At 49.9% G+C, this 20,214-nt stretch overlaps 1 protein-coding gene across 4 annotated transcripts in view; it reads right to left on the reverse strand.

The window, feature by feature from the left end:
- UBR4 (ubiquitin protein ligase E3 component n-recognin 4) overlaps positions 1 to 20,214 on the reverse strand; it is a 118,073-nt gene that overhangs the window by 96,174 nt on the left and 1,685 nt on the right. For 2 of the 4 annotated variants that reach the window (XM_081341484.1, XM_081341483.1), the window contains exons 2-21: positions 16,586 to 16,683; positions 16,019 to 16,122; positions 15,453 to 15,582; positions 15,195 to 15,334; positions 14,925 to 15,027; positions 14,520 to 14,661; positions 14,249 to 14,373; positions 13,054 to 13,178; positions 12,835 to 12,894; positions 11,679 to 11,869; positions 9,106 to 9,205; positions 8,853 to 8,990; positions 8,342 to 8,456; positions 8,035 to 8,222; positions 6,339 to 6,498; positions 4,454 to 4,542; positions 2,677 to 2,846; positions 1,635 to 1,917; positions 491 to 623; positions 181 to 260 (exon numbers count right to left, since the gene is read on the reverse strand). In XM_081341484.1, coding sequence (XP_081197610.1) covers positions 181 to 260; positions 491 to 623; positions 1,635 to 1,917; positions 2,677 to 2,846; positions 4,454 to 4,542; positions 6,339 to 6,498; positions 8,035 to 8,222; positions 8,342 to 8,456; positions 8,853 to 8,990; positions 9,106 to 9,205; positions 11,679 to 11,869; positions 12,835 to 12,894; positions 13,054 to 13,178; positions 14,249 to 14,373; positions 14,520 to 14,661; positions 14,925 to 15,027; positions 15,195 to 15,334; positions 15,453 to 15,582; positions 16,019 to 16,122; positions 16,586 to 16,683 — 2,674 coding nt within the window. Of the gene's footprint in view, positions 1 to 180; positions 261 to 490; positions 624 to 1,634; positions 1,918 to 2,676; positions 2,847 to 4,453; positions 4,543 to 6,338; positions 6,499 to 8,034; positions 8,223 to 8,341; positions 8,457 to 8,852; positions 8,991 to 9,105; positions 9,206 to 11,678; positions 11,870 to 12,834; positions 12,895 to 13,053; positions 13,179 to 14,248; positions 14,374 to 14,519; positions 14,662 to 14,924; positions 15,028 to 15,194; positions 15,335 to 15,452; positions 15,583 to 16,018; positions 16,123 to 16,585; positions 16,839 to 20,214 lie in introns of those variants that run through there. The other 2 variants (XM_081341482.1, XM_081341481.1) reach the window with 1 other exon arrangement.

The following is a 20,214-nucleotide window of genomic DNA, read 5'->3' on the forward strand; positions in this document are numbered from 1 at the left end:
GCCCTAGGGTCTAGCGGGCTCGATCTGGACCCGCCAGCCTACCCCCCCCCCCCTCTGAAGAGGATGCTCAAAATGAACCAGCCAACCTCCTTGCAGCCTTTCCGGGGACCTACGTGTGGGTGGGTGGGGGTCTCATCAGAAGGGAGGGAAGCGAGAGCTGGGAAGGAAGAGCCGCGTTACCGTGCTATCCAGGCGGTTCAAGTCGTCCTCGGAGGCTTCCGGAGACAGGATGCAGTAGAAGCGAGGCTGGGGGGCCGCGTCTGGGAGAGAGAGAGGGGGGGAGGGTTTAAATTCCCGAGACGGGCCGCTAGCCCTGCCCGGCCTGCTCCTTCCTGGACCGCTCGGGCTGGGGATTTCGCCTGCTCCAAAGGGCCAGGCGGGGAAGACGGGGTGAAACTCTGAGGCTGGCTTCTCCGGAGGGGGCTCTCGGGGGGCCCCGCTGTCTGCCTGTCCTGTCGGGCCTCCAGATTCCCGGGCAGCCCTTGCGTACCAGAGGGACAATGCTTGGACCAGTTTTCTTCCACTTCCTTGAAGCCGTGGTAAAGCGGGGAAAAAGCTGGTCGGCTGACCTCCTGGTTCGCGCTGGACCAAACGACGGGAGGGGTTAAGAGGTTGTGCTGGACCTGGAGAGGAGAGAAAGGCGGCAGGAAATAAATACGGGGCAGCCGGTGTAATTCGAGAAGCATCTGCTTCGGGCTAGGAGGGTCGAAGGAAGGAAACTTGCTTTTCCTATGCTGACTGTGGTTTATCTAAATGGAGAGAGCGCCAGAGAGCGAGAGCGAGGAGAAAGAGGAGAGAGAGGAGAGAGAGGAGAGAATGAGGAGAGGAGAGAAAGGAGAAGAGAGAGAGGAGAGAGAGGAAAGAATGAGGAGAGAGGAGTGAAAGGAGAGGTGAGAATGAGGAGAGAGAAGAGAGAGGAGAGAATGAGGAGAGGAGAGGAGACAAAGGAGAAGAGATAGAAGAGAATGAGGAGAGAAGAGAGAGGAGAGAAGATAGGAAAGAATGAGGAGAGAGAGGAGTGAAAGGAGAGAAGAGAGAGAGAAGAGAAAAAGGAGAGGGAAGAGAGAGAGGAGAGACAAAATGAGGAGAGAGAAGAGAGACAAAAGAGAGAGGAGAGAATGAGGAGAAAGAGAGAAGAGAGAGACAGAAGAGAGAATGAGGAGAGGGGAGAGAGAGGGGAATGAGGGGAGAGAGGAGAGAAAGAGGAGAGGGGAGAGAGGAGAGAATGAGGAGAGAGAAGAGATAGAAGAGAGAATGAGGAGAGAGGAGAGAGAGAATGAGAAGAGTAAGGAGAGGAGAGAGATAGAAGAGAGAATGAGAGAGAGGGAAGAGAGGGGAGAGAGAGAAGAGAGAATGAGGAGAGAGAGAGAAAAGCAAGGCAGCTCCAACTTATTGGCTCATTTCGTGATTTGTTTTCTTCATGATTTTGTTCTGAAAACCGGAAGGCGCAGCAGAGCAGAAAAACAAAGCAAGAACGAGCTAAGAGGTACCAAATAAGCCACATTTTCAGTCTGAACTTTGGTGCCTGCAGTGCTGATTTCGCTGCCCGAGCCATCTCCAAGAGAGCATTCAAAGGATGGGCTCCTAACGAAGGTCCTGACTTGGCAAGCCGAGGGGCGAGTCGGGCAACCCACCTGCTCAAATAAATACACCGGAGCCTTGGAGTACTGGTGAAGCAGGTAGTCGAAGACCAAGAGGAGGCGAGCCAGCAGGAGGGGGACGCATCGGAGCTGAGAGTCCAGGCTGGCCGCGACCTCCAGGACGGTCTGGGCGCAGAGGGTCAGGATGGACCGTCGGCCTTTCTCGGAGAAGCTGTGAAAGATGAGCAGCAGGAGCTGGAGGTGCTCCACGTTGAGATCCTCTGCGTCGCCAGGGAGAATCCCCTGCAGGGCGTTTTGCTTCAAAGTGCCCACAAACCTGAGGGAGGGAGGGAGAAAAGGAGGGAGAAAGAAAGAAAGAAAGAAAAAGAAAGAAAGAAAGAAAGAAAGAAAGAAAGAAAGAAAGAAAGAAAGAGAGGAAGGAAGGGAGGGAGGGAAGAAAGAGACAGAGAGAAGGAAGGAAGGAAGGAAGGAAGGAAGGAAGGAAGGAAGGAAGGAAGGAAGGAAGGGAAGGAGTCAGATGAAAAGGGAGGGAGGGAGGGAGGGAGGAGAAGGAAGGAAGGAGACAGTGAGGAAGGAAGAAAGAAAGGAAGGATGGGAGGGAGGGAGGAAGGAAACAGAAGGAAGGAAGGAAGGAAGGAAGGAAGGAGACAGATGAAAAGGGAGGGAGGGAGATGGAAGGAAGGAAGGAAGGGAGGATGTGAGGGAGGGAGGGAGGAAGGAAACAGATGAAGGAAGGGAGAAGGAGACAGAGAAGGAAGGAAGGAAGGAAGGAAGGAAGGAAGGAAGGAAGGAAGGAAGGAAGGAAGGAAGGAAGAAAAGAAGGGAGGGAGGGAGGGAGGAAGAAAGGAGACAGAGATGAAGGAAGGAAGGAAGGAAAGATGGAAGGAAAAGCAAAATTCAGTTAAAAGGCAACCTTTACCCTTTAGTGTCATCTGTGCAATTCGGATACCATTTTAACATATAACCGTGCACCAACTGATGCATCGCCGCTGGACCGAAAACGTTCTGAATTTGGCGTGAGCAGCCGAAGCTGTGAGTGCAGCCGAAGGGAGCAGATCCTCAGACTTTCTCCTACCTCTCCCACACATTCAGACATTCTGGCACATCCGGGTCCGTCTGAGTGCTGGCTTTGTGCTGCCAGAGGAGGAGAAAACGGGAGAGCACCGACAAGCTCTGGGGGTGGATGTAGAGAGGCCAGGGCCCTTCGGAGAAAGGAGAGACGCCCAGCTGCTGCAGGAGAATGTTCTGGCAAGAGACAAGCATCAGAGGGGTTGAGAGACGGGAGGGGAGCAGGTCCCTCGGTCGCAGATACAATATACTTTTTTTAAAAGAAGGAAAAAAAAGAAAAACCGGGGCCTCCTGTAATTTAGTTGAACCTTGTTTAACTGCGGTAAAAGGGAGAATGTGGAAAGGGGTTGAAATGAGGGGTCCTCGGTGCCCTCGGAGCTGGGTTGTCTCCTTGCAGACGTTTCATGACCCAACTAGGTAACATCATCAGGGCTAGGAAAGGCTGACATATCGTCCCTTCTAGCCTTGACGATGTTCCCTAGTTTGGGTCATGAAAGGTCTGCAAGAAAACCACCCAGCTCAGAGAGCACCGAGGACCCCACAGTCTGTCTTCCTTCCTTCCTTCCTTCCTTCCTTCCTTCCTTCCTTCCTTCTCCTTTCCACTCGTTTCTAGCCCTGACGATGTTACCTAGTTTGGGTCATGAAAGGTCTGCAAGAAAACCACCCAGCTCAGAGAGCACCGAGGACCCCACAGTCTGTCTGTCTGTCTTCCTTCCTTCCTTCCTTCCTTCCTTCCTTCCTTCCTTCCTTCTCCTTTCCACTCCTTTCTAGCCCTGACGATGTTACTTAGTTTGGGTCATGAAAGGTCTGCAAGAAAACCACCCAGCTCAGAGAGCACCGAGGACCCCACAGTCTGTCTGTCTGTCTGTCTGTCTGTCTGTCTGTCTGTCTTCCTTCCTTCCTTCCTTCCTTCCTTCCTTCCTTCCTTCTCCTTTCCACTCCTTTCTAGCCCTGACGATGTTACCTAGTTTGGGTCATGAAAGGTCTGCAAGAAAACCACCCAGCTCAGAGAGCACCGAGGACCCCACAGTCTGTCTGTCTGTCTGTCTTCCTTCCTTCCTTCCTTCCTTCCTTCCTTCCTTCCTTCCTTCCTTCCTTCTCCTTTCCACTCCTTTCTAGCCCTGACGATGTTACCTAGTTTGGGTCATGAAAGGTCTGCAAGAAAACCACCCAGCTCAGAGAGCACCGAGGACCCCACAGTCTGTCTGTCTGTCTTCCTTCCTTCCTTCCTTCCTTCCTTCCTTCCTTCCTTCTCCTTTCCACTCCTTTCTAGCCCTGACGATGTTACCTAGTTTGGGTCATGAAAGGTCTGCAAGAAAACCACCCAGCTCAGAGAGCACCGAGGACCCCACAGTCTGTCTGTCTGTCTTCCTTCCTTCCTTCCTTCCTTCCTTCCTTCCTTCCTTCCTTCCTTCCTTCTCCTTTCCACTCCTTTCTAGCCCTGACGATGTTACCTAGTTTGGGTCATGAAAGGTCTGCAAGAAAACCACCCAGCTCAGAGAGCACCGAGGACCCCACAGTCCTTTGCTTCCTCCTCCTCCTCCCCCCTGCAAGCCCCCCACCCTTCTGGCCCTGACGACGGTACCTAGTTTGGGTCCTGAAAGGTCTGCAAGAAAAGTACCAAGTTTAAAGAGCAGCAAGGGCTCCTCGTTTGTCTACGTTGCAGGCGCAGACTTAACCCTGGATGGTTGGCAGAGTTTAAACCCGGGGTCTTCCAACCCGGCCCTTTGACGACTTGCGGACTTCAACTCCCAGAATTCCTCAGCCAGGCACCTCTGACTCACCTGCAAGGTCGGGGACTGGAGGTCAGAGGTCACCAAGGAGTGGTTGAAGTGGTACAGGGCGGCGGCAAACTCGTCCTCTTCGGAGGTCCCTGAAGGAGCAGAGAGTCGCCCGGTGAGGCCCGTCCCCATCACACAAGAGCGCCAGGGCAGGGCTGATCTTTCCACGGGGACTCTTCTCGGATGAGAAGCGAGCCCAGCGCCCATCTCGTCCTCCTCCGGGGAGGCTACGTTACCCCCTTGACCTCGACCGCGACATCCCCGAATTTAGTTTGCCGTCCAGCTCGTAACTGCCAAACTCCCGAGTGATGGAAACTGCCCCGGGCCCTTCAGCCATCTAGCTCCCCCGCCCCCCCACCCCCCTTAAATATAATTCTGGCTCTTATGACTGGCTCACGTTTCTCCTCTGCTTTTCTTCCACAGGCCTGACTTTCGAGGATGTCCAGCCCTTGACACAAAATGGAGTGGCCGCCGGACAGCGGGGCAGACCCCGTGCCCGGCGGGCGGGGTGGACTGCAGTAGTGGCCAAAATTGTGGAAAGCTCTTGGGAAAGGTGTATTTTTGAGGTTTGATGGCTAATAACCACCACCCCCTTTTTTTTCTTTTTTTTTTGGAGCAATACCATAAAGTTATAGATCAATGGAAATATCATTTAATCAAGAATGTAACGCAACCCAGTTTGTTCCATTATCTGTGCCGTGTTCTACGAAAGGTTAAGAGCCAAATAAGCAGAAAAAAGCAAGCGCAACTCGCTTAAGGTTGATCTCAGGTAGCTTTCCTTCGTCTGGTTGTAGCCAATGAGCAGGAGTGTTCAGAGAGCCAATCGGGTGTCATCTTGTCTTGGCAATGAGCCAATCAGATCACGGTAGGATTCGGTTATTGATGTCACGTATTGAAGCCAAGAGGAGGACATTTATCAGTGGGTTATGTGATCGCTATCGAGTTGGTTGGGGGGGGGGTTTTGTGTGTGTGTGTGTTCTTTCATTTAGTGAGCTTGTAAAATGTCATAAAATTAAAGTAATGGTGCAAAGAGTTGACTGGTTGCCCAGAAAGCCACGTAAAATAGTATTATCAAGTGAACAAGGCTACGGTTATAAAGAAATTAGAAGAAAAACTGGGGGAAACTTAACCAAAGGTGGCATTTCTACTGTACGCTTGTCCCAAAAGGTTTCCACAATTTTGGCCACTACTGTAGATGACCTATAGCAGGGGCAGGCCACCTTGGCTCTTTGATGACTGGTGGACTTCAACTCCCAGAATTCCTCAGCCAGCCTGGCTCAGCATGGAAACCTCTCCCTTTCCCCTCAGCATGGCTGGCTCAGGAATCCTGGGAGTTGAAGTCCACCAGTCATAAAGCAGCCTAGGCCAGGAGTAGGCAACCTTGGCTCTTTTATGACTCATGGACTTCAACTCCCAGAATTCCTGAGCCAGCCATGGCTCAGCATGGAAACGTCTCCATTTCCCCTCAGGATGGCTGGCTCAGGAATCCTGGGAGCTGAAGTCCACCAGTCATAAAGCGGCCTAGGCCAGGGGTAGGCAACCTCGGCTCTTTTATGACTGGTGGACTTCAACTCCCAGAATTCCTCAGCCAGCCATGGCTCAGCATGGAAACCTCTCCCTTTCCCCTCAGCATGGCTGGCTCAGGAATCCTGGGAGTTGAAGTCCACGAGTCATCAAAGAGCCAAGGCTGCCGACCCCTGGACCTGCAGGATTTCCTTCCAGCGGGAGGAATCAATGATCTGGTCTGGAGTAGCAGAACGGGGGCCGTGGAGCTGGGCTTGGCTGCCCCAGGCGGATTTTCCCCAGAGTTACTCAGCCCCACCTCCGAGGTTCAAACCGCTGGGGTGGGGGGCAGTGGAGCAGGGAGACACCCCCTCCCCTTCCTGACCTTTGAGCCCATCCTTGTCCACTTCTTTGATGATGCTGGCCAGAGTGGCCATGTGCTGCTCTGTCAGAGAGACGCTCAGATAGTTGCGAATGAAATTGTTCTTGGAGTCCAGCATGGAGGAAGTTAGGAAGTTGAGGATGTTGGAGGCCAGATTTAAGAACTGGAAGAGCGGAGAAGACCAAAGGCATCGATCGATTAAACAAAACTTTTGCAAAATGTTTTAACACCGGTGAGATTAGCAAAAAAAGGTTGAAAAATATGTCTAGTAAGCATTGGAAACGCAAACAAAAAACAGGTGCTTACTATCCTATCGGGTGGACATGCCCTGAAGCTAAAAGATTTTGGCCAAAAATACACATATGGTTGGAGAAAATGATTAAAAAAACCGTACAGACTTTTAAGCCAGAATTGTTTTTTTCCAGGCATAATGGTAGGAAACTATGAGAAAGAACGTATATACTTAATTTCATATGGATTAACTGCAGCAAGAATAGTATTTGCTCGATATTGGGAAAATGAAAATCTACCAACAGAGGAAGAATTAATTAAGAAAATTTTAGATGGTGCGGAGATGGACAGATTGACACTGAAGAGAAAAGAGAAAGACTGGGACGATTTTTACCAACGTAAAGGAACACGTAATATGCACTATGCAACATTTACACATTATGTATTAGTAAGACGACTACCGGGGAAGAGAAGATTCAAAAAATATATTATTAACTAACATATACTGATTATGAAAGTATAGAAACTAATTATTACTCATTCTTTTTTAAACAGATGAATCTAGACAACATGCTGCTTGCTAAATGTTATATACTGCTCAAAAAAATGAAGGGAACAGAAAATAAGACATCCTACTATTAAATACAGTACATTGTGTTGTTTAAGTGTTCCCTTTATTTTTTTGAACAGTATATATATGTGTGTGTGTGTGTATGTGTGCATACATATATGTATGTATATGTATACACACACACACACACACGTCTTGAGTGTTTTGAGCACCTCGTTGACCCAAATATGGGCAAAATCCAAATTTATATAATATATATGTATGTAATGTATGTGTGTGTACACACACACACACACACACACACACACACACACACACAGGGACGCGGTGGCTCAGTGGGTTAGGACGCTGAGCTTGTCGATCAGAAGGTCGGCAGTTGGGCGGGTCGAATCCCGAGTGCTGCGTAGCAGAGTGAGCGCCTGTTACGCGTCCCAGCTTCTGCCAACCTAGCAGTTCGAAAGCACGTAAAAAATGCAAGTAGAAAAATAGGGACCACTACGGTGGGAAGGTAACAGCGTTCCGTGCGCCTTTGGCATCTAGTCATGACCACATGACCACAGAGACGTCCTCGGACAAGCGCTGGCTCTTCGGATTTGAAACGGAGATGAGCGCCGGCCCCTAGAGTCGGAAACGACTAGCACGCATGTGTGGGGGAACCTTTACCTTTATATATGTATATGTATATGTACATGTATATGTATGTGTATATACATACACACACCATCTACCTATATCTATCCATCCATATCCACCCACCCACCCACCCACCTACCTACCTACCTATCTATCTATATCTATCCATCCATATCCACCCACCCACCCACCCACCTATCTGTATAAAGGGAAATAAAAGTGGAAGAAAGCAGCCAGAATTTGAAAGAGTCCCTGGAGGCTCACCAGTTCGGGGTCTTTGCGACTGGCCAAGATGTTCCCGTTTTCTCCGGCCGACGGCTTGTTGGGGCTCTTCACTCTGGGGGAGCTCTCCAGCGGGGGTGGGGGAGGAGGGGGGGGAGGGGCCACCTTCTCCTTGCTGGGGGAGATGGTCTCTTCAAACCACTGGCCGAGGATGGGCTCGCTGTCATCGTCTGAAAAGGGGCAGCCAGAGGGTTGAAGGGCCAGGGACACCACCCGGGGCCTCCCTCTGCCCCAGAGCAGACCCCTGCCCCTTCCCCACCGAAGCCCCCTCCGCGCCCCCCGCCCCCACCTTGGCTGCTGTCTTCTGTGCTGCTGAAGTCGTCCTCGTAGTAGGTGTTGGAGTCCGTGGAGGCGCTGACGTTGCTGCTCATGGACCCCTTTCGCTGCCTCTGTAGGACGCAGGCCTGCAAAAAGGGTAGTTTGGGAGATGGGGAGGAGGGGGGGTCACAAAAGACAAGCCCGTGAGCATCTCCCACCCAAACCTGGCTCCAACCTCAGAGGCCAGGGCGAAGGCGGCTTCACATGGCCCCTAGGCAGAGGCCGCTTAGACACAGCCCCTTCCTTGCTACTCGAGGGCAGCCACTTGGCCGCTTCTGCCCGGGTGGGGTCCGCACCGTGCCGAAGAGATAAGGCAGATTCACACAACTGAGGACGAGCAAGGGAACCACATGCTGGCTTCCCATTCAAGCCCCGTCTCTTTTCTCTCGGCTGACGCAGAGAGGGCCAAGGGGAGGGTCGTTCCCCCCACCCACCCACCACCGAGACCTCCAGAGGGGGCCTCTCCACCCGCCCAGGCCCACCTTCCGATAAGCCGTGGAGAGCAAGGTCAGCAGCAGGTTGGCGAGGGGCACCGACTCGATCAAGCGCTGGATCCTCTGGATCGACGTGCTCTGGGCCATGATGTTCAGGGCGGCCGGAGGGCCGTCCGTCTCCCAGCCCTGGAGGAGGAAAGAGGCCAGGGGAAGGGTAGGAGAGGCCAACAGCACGACTGGGACCCCCTCCCCCCCGGCGGCTATTCCGAGCCCCCGCCGGTCCCTTTGGCCAAGCGCTCACCTTGTGCAGCGCCTCGACGTGGAGGTCTTGAAAGAGCAAGGTCAGGAGCTTAATGGCGTGGTTGGCCAGGACGACGGAGAGGATGCCAAAGCCCTGGTGCCTGCAGAAGGGGGAGGCGGGGGAGAAAAGGAAGGAGCGGGCCTGAGCTCCAGCAGGACCGACAGGCAGCCTGCGGACCCCTCGGAACCCAAATCAGCCGTGCAGCCAACAAGAGACAGCACCCACCCAAGCCCCCTCTGCCCCCCCCAGCAGTTCATCTTCCAATGACCCTGAGCAGGGTGGTGCAATGGAAGGGGAAGGGGAAGGGGAAGGGGAAGGGGAAGGGGAAGGGGAAGGAGAAGAGAAGAGAAGAGAAGAGAAGAGAAGAGAAGAGAAGAGAAGAGAAGAGAAGAGAAGTAGAATAAAGAGGGAATAGAATAAGAATAGAATAGAATAAAGAGGCAATCCCACCACAGAATGGAATGGAATGGAATGGAATGGAGTGGAGTGGAGTGGAGTAGAATAGAATAGAAATAGAATAAAGAGGGAATAGAATAAGAATAGAATAGAACAGAATAGAATACAATACAATACAATACAATAAAGAGGGAATAAATAATAGAATAGAATAAAGAGAGAATAGAATAGAATAGAATAGAATAGAATAGAATAGAATAGAATAGAATAGAATAGAATAGAATAGAATAGAATAGAATAGAATAGAATAGAATATGGAATGCAGAATAGAATAGAATAGAATAGAATAGAATAGAATAGAATAGAATAGAATAGAACAGAACAGAATAATAGAATAAAGAGAGAAGAGAATAGAATAGAATAGAATAGAATAGAATAGAATAGAATAGAATAGAATAGAATAGAATAGAATAGAATAGAGGCAATAAAATAGAACAGAACAGAATAAGAATAGAATAAAGAGGCAATAAAATAGAATAGAATAGAATAAGAATAGAATAGAATAAAGAGGCAATAAAATAGAATAGAACAGAATAAGAATAGAATAGAATAAAGAGGCAATAAAATAGAATAGAACAGAATAGAATAAGAATAAAGAGGCAATAAAATAGAATAGAATAAGAATAGAATATCTTGTCACTGTGTAACTGACAACAAAATTAAGTGCTGCCCACAGTGTACACTACACACAAGCAAAAACCACAAAAGAACATAAATTATATACACGCATCCTTCACATTCTATTCACTACTGCGCCGCCCCTAATATTGCACTTCAATGTTGCGCCATGCAGGGGTATTTAATATGGTTACAGCTCTGGGATAAAAACTATTTTTCAGCCTATTTGTCTTTGTGTTTATTATATCCTGTACCGTCTTCCAGATGGTAACAGTTAAAAAAAGAAAAGAAAAAAGAATGTCCGGGATGAGATGAGTCTTTGAGAATATTTTGAGCTTTCCTAAGACAGCGGGAACTGTACAGTTCGTCCCAGGGCAGCCAATCGTCCTCTGGGCGAGGGTAATGACCCTCTGGAGCGCTTTCCTATCTGCTACTGTGCAGTTAGCAAACCACACACACACAAATGCAGTAGGTGAGAACGGAGCAATGGTAGAAGGTCACCCGCAGTTTTTCATTGTTGTTGTTTCCTGAGAAGTCTCAAAAAATATAATCTCTGCCGGGTCTTCTTAACCAGTGCTGTAACATGGTCAAGTCCTCCTTTACGGCAACACCCAGAAACCTAAAGCTGGCCACCCGCTCCACACGGTCTCTGCTGACAATCAGGGGCTGAATGTCTGATCTATTCCTCCCGCAATCTACTATAAGCTCCTTGGTCTTAGTGGTGTTGAGAACCAAATTATTGTTACTGCCCCACCTCATCCCGGTAGGCAGACTTGTTCTCCTGGCCCCACATATAACTGCCCCATCCCGAGACCCATCACCAGACTCATCCCTGACCCACTGATAATTCACACCCTCCAACGACCTTGACCTGAAATAACCTCCCCCTCACAAAACCCATTGGGAGCCTCTCTTGGATGACCCATTCGCTTGACAGCCCCACACCTGAAGCCCCGATAAGCAGACTGAGCCCTGACACAAGACGTCCCCTGAACACCGCTGAAGACGCTACCTAGCCTGGTTAACGAAACGTTCGGGAACCAACCCACCAGCTCGGAGGACGAACCTCCGCCCTCGTCAAGAAGGGCGTCCTGATCTATTAATAACAAGAAGAATTGTATTTGCCTAGCATGGGAAATCAGACCCTACTGGAAGAAGAGAGGAAAACGTTAAAATGCAAGTAGAAAAACAGGGGCCGCTACGGTGGGAAGGGGACAGCGTTCCGTGCGCCTTTGGCGTCTAGTCATGCCGGCCACGTGACCACGGAGACGTCCTCGGACAAGCGCTGGCTCTTCGGCTTTGAAATGGAGACGAGCACCGGCCCCTAGAGTCGGAAACGACTAGCACGCATGTGCGGGGGAACCTTTACCTTGACCTATATATACAAAAAGGAGGACCTCTACCCCGTGGGCAAGACCTGGAAGGAGGCATCAGTCTCCACCCAGCACCAAAGACCGGAGAAGCAGGAAGGAGAAACCCCCGCCCTCCGCCAGACCTACCCTTTGCCAGGTCCAAGTTTGGGGGACCCCACGCCCTCTTTGGACCGCACAATGATATCCCGGACCCGAAGGGCTGCCAGGGGATCCTTCTCCTTCCCCTTGTCGGCCAGGGTGGTGGGGCTGAGGTTCAGGATGAGGAATAAGCTGTTCAGCAGACACCAGGCCCCGAGCAGCTGGAAGTTCTGGTAGTGCTGCAGTCCCAGAAAAAGAAAAACAAAACCCACATCACATTCTGATTGCCGCTCCAGAGGGCAACACGGGAGAAATATATCTATCCCTATCCCTATCCCTCTATCTACCTCTCTTTCTATCTATCCCTACATATCTATCTATCCATCCATATCTATCTATCCCTATCCATCCCTAGATGTCTATCCATCTATCCATATCTATCCCTACATATGTATCTATTCATCCCTACATATCCATCCATCCAAATCTATCCCTACATATCTATCCATCCCTTCATATCTATCCATCCATATCTATCCATACATACATATCTATTCATCTATACCTACCTACCTACCTTATCTATCATCTACCTACCTTATCTAGATCTATATCTATCCCTACATATCTATGTATCCATCTATCCCGGGGTTTTTTCCTCATAGAACGCTCAGAACGGAGTTCCGGCACCTTTTTTGGATGGAACCTTGTAGGGTAGGCAAGGTGGGTTGTATGACATGTGTGAGTTCCAGCACCTTTTTTGGATGGAACCTTGTAGGGTAGGCAAGGCGGGTTGTATGACGTTTGTGAGTTCTGGCACCTTTTTCTTTTACAATAAAAGCACTGCATCTATCCCTACATATCTATCTATCTTACCTACATCTATATCTATCTATCCCTACATATCTATCTATCTATCTATCTATCTATCTATCTATCTATCTATCTATCTATCTATCTATCTATCTATCTAATCTATCTATATCTATGCCAACATATCTATCTTATCTCTTACCTACATCTATATCTATCCCTACATATCTATCTTATCTATCTTACCTACATCTATATCTATCCCTACATATCTATCTATCTATCTAATCTAATTATCTATCTATCTAATCTATCTATCTATCTTACCTACATCTATATCTGTCTATCTGTATCTGTATCTGTATCTATCTCTGCTCTTTTTTGCTCTTACCTCCCCACCTGCACGGCGGGAGCTGCTGATGGCTTGGCCAATCATGTCGTAGATTTCCAACTGTGGAGAGAGACGGGTTTTTAGAAAAGGATCACGCCGAAGAGCCGAAGCCCGGCCGTTGTCACCCCCGGCGCCATTTTAGACTTTCGTAGCTACAAAACTCCAGCTGGAGTTTGCTTTGCTGCAGAGCCTTCCCCGTCCCGTGTGGGCCCGACTCACGCATTTCTGCACAATGATGGCGGCGTCGTTTTCATAGTCCTCTTCTTTAGAGCTCGTGGAGCCCGTGCGGACTTGCTGGGTGGTGCCCACGTGCAGGATGGCCATGCAGGTGGCGACGCTGACCCCTGGGGGAGAGGAAGGATCCGGGGGTCAGGCGGAGCATCGGAGACCAACTCAAAGCTTTGAATCTCACCCTGTGATTGGAGGGGGGGGGAATGATGAGAAAGACCCCCACCCACCCACCCCATTTCAGCATTTAGCATTATGAGGCCTGGTGGCGCCGTGGTGAAAAGGCAGCATCACAGGCTGACTCTGCCCACAGCCAGGAGTTCAATCCTGACCGGGCTCAAGGCTGACTCAGCCTTCCATCCTTCCGAGGTCGGTAAAAATGAGGACCCAGATTGTTGGGGGGCAACGGGCGGACTCTGTAAACTGCTTAGGGAGGGCTATAAAGCACTGTGAAGCGGGATATAAGTCTTTATTAAGTGCTGTTGCTATTGTTATGTAAGAGCCATGGAGGTGTAGTGGCTGGAATGCAGTATTGCTTGCTGACTCTGCCCACAGCCAGGAGTTCGATCCTGACCAGCTCAAGGTTGACTCAACCTTCCAAGGTTGGTAAAATGTAGTTGGCGTCAGGTAGTTGGCGTCAATGTGCTGACTTTGTAAACTGCTTAGAGTTGTGAAGCAGTATGTAAGTCTAAATGCTATTACTACTTTCTTTCCTTCCTTCCCTCCCTCCTTCCCAGTGGTTCGAATGCAGCATTGCAGGTTAACTCTGCCCAATGCCGGCAGTTCGATCCTGACTGGCTCAAGGTTGACTCAGCTTTCCCTCCTTCTGAGGTGGGTAAAATGAAGACCCTGATCGTCGGGGTCGAGACGCTGACTCTGTAAGCCACTTGTGAAGCCTCTGCGAAGCCGTTTATAAGTCTTAAGCGCTTCTGCCATCAAAAGCAACCTGACTTTGGGAGCTTTTGCTGTAAGCCGGCGGCTGACGTGGCATTTCACGGGGATTAAGAGTCTCTTTTCCAAAGGAAACCGAGCAGAGGAGAAACAGAGGGAGAAGAAGAGCCACAAGGAAGAGAGAGAATTCTCTTCCTGACTGCCCTTCCAACAAGACGAGGCTCCGGCTCTGTCTTCCAAGTTTAGGAACCCACAACAACACAGCCTCTCCCAGAGATGTCGGCTTTGGGTTCACCTGCATAGAGGCAGCTGAGGGCCAGAACGGTCACGTCCTGCAGGCGGGCGGGTGTCAGTGGTTCCAGGACAGGGAGGGAGAGAGTGTCCAGGGCCATGGTGACGTCGATCACCAGGGAATGGAACCTGCACGGGTGCAAAGAAATGGCAAGCCGGTGTAAAAGCGGCAAAGGGACCGAGAGATCGAGTTCTCGCTCAGAAGCTACGGGGGGGGGGGGGGGGGGAGAGACAGGATAAAGTCACAGTGGCACAGAAGAAGAGGACGCTCTCACCCGTTGCGGACTGCCGTGGCGTCGGCGACAGTAGCCGGCATGATGAAGAAGGAATTGGCCGACACGGCGTCCTGGAAGCGGTTAATGTAGCGCAGGAAGTAGGGGAGATTCAAGCAGACGCGGAGCAGCTTTTCGGAACCGCCTGCGTCGAAAAGGAAAGCAAGGTGAGGGAGGATGAGGACCAGCCTCTTAAAAGAGTCTCGTTTCTGCCACGAAATTACTCAGTTCCTGGTGGAACAATTCCAAACACCTGCTAGGAATTGTAGTTCTAACCCGTGTTGCAGACGACCGAGAACACACACACACACACACACCGTGGCAATGAAGCAGCCCCCAAAACCCCATTTTCCTTTCGAAACAGGGAAGCTCTGTTAGCAGGAAAGACGAAACAGGCCCCTCCCTTACCGAGTTCTTGCAAGCTGGCCACATTCTGGGCAACGAATATGCTCTTGGCTTGGGCCGCGGAGGCTTGGTCCGTGGCGGTCTGCTCTTCGCCTTCGCCTTCCCCCTGGAAGCAGAGCCGGGCGTGATTTTACCTCCCGCCCTCACAGGCTCACCAAGAACAACGCCGGCACAAGCCCTGGGCCCTCCCGCCGGCCCTCGCCGAGAAGGACGGGCGGCCCTTTTCCCAAGGAGCCGAGCTTTCTCGGCGGCCTCCTTCCTTCCACCACCCACCTGCGCCTGCAGCGTCGTCACGGGAGACAGGGCCGTTTTGGGGTTGAAGACCGAGGTCAGCTGGTTGAGGAAGTTCATCTGAACCTCCTTCTGGCGGAGCTCAGGCCTGACGGGAGAAGCCAGCTCTTTCTGATCCTCCACTGGAAAAAGAGGAGTGGGAGCGGAGGGTCAGGCCGGGAGAGCGGACCTTACTTGCCCCCCACCCACCCACCCACCCCCCAGGCAGGGCAGAAGGTGTCAAGGGAGGGGAGTCTTTACCGTCTGAGAGAGTCTTCACCGTCTGGGGGAGCTTGGCTGACTTCATCATCGCTGTGAACGTGATGATCTCCGTCCGGTCCAGGCGGCTACAGCCGGTGCACAGCCCCTTGATCAGCAGGATCAGGTGTTTCTACGGCAGAAAAGGTGAGTGGCACAAGATCCGGGGCGCCTTTTCCAAACCTGGGCAGACCCCAGTCCCCAGAGTCCCCATCCATCACGGCCTCTGCCGTCAATTCTGAGCCACGAGATCCCCACGTCTGCAAGCAGACACAAGCTTCCCTGCTTCCGCTTCAGCCTAGAGCAGGGGGTCCCCAAACCCCGCTCCCGCTCCGTGGACTGGCACCTGGCTGTGGCCTGCCAGCAACCGGTCCACACAAACAAGCAAAACCCCGTCCGCAAGATGCAGGCAGCACACAAAACCCACGTCCCCTCCGGTCTGCAGAAAAACCTCTCTCCACGGAAGGGGTCCCCGGCGCCCGAAAGGTCGGGGGCCTCTGACCGAGAGCCTGCAAGCGATGCGGAAAACGCCCCCCCCCCACCATGCCAGAAGCGGCCTCTTTTCTCACCTGGGAGACGGCGCAGGCCTCGTCTGGGTTTTCAAGTCGCAAGAGGGAGAATTCAATCAGTACTTTGCAGGCAGCCGCCACGGACTGCAGCTGGTTCCGAGGTACTGGAAAGGCAACGCAGTTACTTTAGTCCAACCGAGGTTGAGGGAAAAAGGAGATTTAAGCAGCGCCTTATGGCGTGAGCTGATCTAGGAATCCCCCTCCCTTCAAATACAGCCTGGCCCTCCTTTGATTTCCTCTGAAGACTCTGTGGCCATTCAGAGGATTTGGGGCCAGGACCCACTGACCCCCCCATCCGTGGGATCAGGAGCAACGGAACCCAAAGTTACCCCAATGTGTAGATATCTGAAAAAACTATTTTCTGCTTCCTGCTTTTGGGGGAGGGGGGTGTTCGTAAATGCCCCTCCCTCCTGCTATGTCCCTTATAGGCCTTCTACGCTGGTTTGGATATGCTCCTGACAGATTTCGTGTGTGTGTGTGTGTATGTGTGTGTGTGTGTGTGGTGTCACCAATAAACACTTGGCGAATGACGAGAGTCCGTGCAGGATGTTCCCAAAGCTCACTCACCCACTCCGCACACCGTGGTGATGTAGTGCGTTGCAAGTGCAACAAAGGACGAGTAGAAAGGCTCGTACTGCTTGTCGTGATGCAGAATTTCGGACTCACTGCGGGCAGAGAAGACAAGCACAAGAAACACAAGAGTCAGACACTGGGCACACACTTCAGTAAACGCTGTGAAGCTCTGAACATAAACAGCGGGAGGAAGCTGAGTTTCTTCTCTGGGTGAGTTTCGCTGCTGATACATAGCTTCCCTACTAGCTAGCATTCAAAGCTACAGGTCAGATCCCCAGCCAGCAGGGAGCGAAAGGCGGTCTCTGAGACTGCGGAAAGCGTATCCTGCTTCTGAGTTTGAACCCCTTAAGATGGAGTCGTCTTCCGAAGGGGACATTTTGCTGCAGAAACCATGTGTTTTATCACAAAGAAGGGGGAGCCAAGCTATTCTCCAAAGCACCCGAGGGCAGGACAAGAAGCAACGGAGGGAAACTCATCAAGGAGAGAGAAGCAACCTGGAACTAAGGAGAAACTTCCGGACAGTTAGAACAACTAACCAGTGGAACAACCTGCCTCCAGAGGTGGTGAATGCTCCAACATTGGAAGTTTTTAAGAAGAGACTGGACAACCGTTTGTCTGGAATGGTATAGGGCACGGGTAGGCAACCTCGGCTCTTTTATGACTCATGGACTTCAACTCCCAGAATTCCTGAGACGAGTCATAAAAAAGCCGAGGTTGCCTACCCCTGGTATAGGTTTTCCTGTCTGAGCAGGGGGTTGGACTAGAACTCCAAGGTCCCTTCCATCTATTCTATTCTATTCTAATGTTCTATTCTAATGTTCTATTCCAATATTCCATTCTATTCTGTTCTATATTCTGTTCTATTCTATTTTATTCTATTCTGTTCTATTCTATTCTAATGTTCTATTCCAATATTCTATTCTATTCTACTCTATATTCTATTCTATTCTATTCTATTCTGTTCTATTCTATTCTTCTATTCTATTCCAATATTCTATTCTATTCTACTCTATATTCTGTTCTATTGTATTCTAATGTTCTATTCCAATATTCTATTCTATTCTATTCTATTCTATTCTATTCTATTCTAATGTACTATTCCAATATTCTATTCTATTTTTCTATTCTATTCTATTCTATTCTAATGTACTATTCCAATATTCTATTCTATTCTATTTTAATGTTCTATTCCAATATTCTATTCTAATTCTAATCTATTCTCTTCTCTGCCATGGGCTGTCAGAGCACTGGCCCCCTGGTATGGCCTTTCTTGTTCCACCTAGAAGCAGATGGTAAGCATGGAGAGATCTATCTGTCAGTATCAGCTGCTGAGGAATTCCAGTCTCCTCCCTTCTGTTTATCTGACCAGCTACCCTGGAACAAAGCGCTTGAGCCTGCCTAGGCCTAAAGTCTGACACAGCATTAGCAATTTTTAAATTTTACGAGGGACTGCACCACGGCAGAATGCGAACCCAGAGCAAGCCAACAAAAACAATCAGCACAATTTTTGAAATCCTAGTTAACGTCAAGCATTCCACGGCAACGGCGATGGATCTGCAACAGGCTTCAATTTGCTTGCCCTATTGTGAGGCCCTGACATGATTCCACACGAGACAGGATCATAAAACGCCCGAGAGGATTTTGCAAATAAACCTGTTAAGCATTGTAGGAAGGGCAAACAGTTGCATGCTACTTTTTTTTTCCCCAAACCCTGACGAGACTCACGTGAGCGATTCCACTGATACGCCTTTGGCACGCACTGAAAAACAAAACTGACAATTCTACCCCAAAATGCAGGGAGATAAAAGAGCTTGTGCAACTTTGCAAGGAGGGAAGTTCCAAAGCAGTCTGTTGCATAATAGAAACTTTGGATAAACACTCTAAGGTGACAAGGGATGATGAAGAGAGCATTTGGTGTAAAGTTTACATTCAGACTGCCAACGGGGCGAATCCATGTAGCATTTCGAAATATTGTTTTGGGAGATTATCTTGTTTTTAAACAGCTCCCACTTTGAACAACAATCAATTGCTCTGGGAAATTGTCGACCCCAGAAGCACAAACATCTAGCTTAAAATATACCGCCAATAAAAGCAACCTACGGTCCAAAATCAAACTAGTGATGTTAGTTCAAAGAAGGTTAAGTAGTTGCTACTTCAAACAGAAACTGTGCAAAATACATACTAAAAAGCTCCATCCCACCCCTGGAATACAAGGCTCTCTCTGTAGATGAAAGATTCTATATTCAAACCCTGCTAAAGTCTTGGGTACCCAAAGGACATCAGGATGGGATATGGAGTACCACTGAAATTAAGAGCGCCTAAGGGACGCGGTGGCTCAGTGGGTTAGGACCCTGAGCTTGTCGATCAGAAGGTCGGCAGTTGGGCGGGTCGAATCCCGAGTGCCGCGTAACAGAGTGAGCGCCTGTTACTCGTCCCAGCTTCTGCCAACCTAGGAGTTCGAAAGCACGTAAAAAATGCAGGTAGAAAAATAGGGACCACTACGATGGGAAGGGAACAGCGTTCCGTGCGCCTTTGGTGTCCAGTCATGCCGGCCACATGACCACGGAGACGTCCTCGGACAAGCACTGGCTCTTCGGCTTTGAAACGGAGATGAGCACCGGCCCCTAGAGTCGGAAACGACTAGCACGCGTGTGCGGGGGAACCTTTACTTTTACCTTTAAGTTCAATAGACTCACTGACACCATTCCCAGGCCACAAAAGAAAAAAAAAAAGGGAGCTGCAGTCTCCCCACCCCCACCCCCCAAAAAAGTGCAAAAGAAAACACAGGGCCAACCAAGTGAAGCACAGCAGATCCCCAATGAAGTGAGCCACAGGGGAAGCAATTTCATCAGTCAAAAGAAAGGGACAACTTTTTATCCAAACCTTTTCTAAATTGGGATGGGATAGGAAAGGATTAAGACAACAGGGTGACTTGATACAGAACATCCCTGTCCCCGGCAATCTAAAAATTATAAGGCTATCACTGCATGTGACATAGGTGTGTGTGTGTGTGTGTGTGTGTACAAGAATACCAACCTTGCTGTCAAGCAAAATCAAGCTTTTAATAGCGAGTGCCACACAAAGTGCACTAACCAAACAGGTGGTAAGACGATAGGGGAACTCAGGCACCAGACAGGTTATGGAGAAAGTAAAAACACAAGGTCAGTCACAAAGGACTCAAATGTCCATACGCCAATGCACAGAGTATGAACAGTGAAAAAGGGCGAAGTAGAAATTCAGGTTAAATGAGGGCAGATATGGTATTGTTGCCATTACGGAAAAACGGTGGGATGAAACCCACAAATGGAACCCACAACTAAAGGGATTTAAATTATTTAAAAGAAACAGACCAAACATATAAAGGCTAAAACATATCAGCAACGGTTGCTGGAACTGGGTACGTCTAGTTTGATGAAGAGAAGGATGTCATGACAGCAGCCTTCCAATATCTCAGGGGCGGCCCCAAAGAAGAGGGAGTCAAGCTATTCTCCAAAGCGCCAGAAGGGAAGGACGAGAAGCAACGGATGGAAACTAACCAAGGAGAGAAGCAACCTGGAACTAAGGAGAAACTTCCTGACTGTGAGAACAATTAGCCAGTGGAACAACCTGCCTCCAGAAGTTGT

Source organism: Vipera berus (assembly GCF_964194415.1).
Source record: "Vipera berus genome assembly, chromosome: 17".
Lineage (NCBI taxonomy): Eukaryota > Metazoa > Chordata > Lepidosauria > Squamata > Viperidae > Vipera > Vipera berus.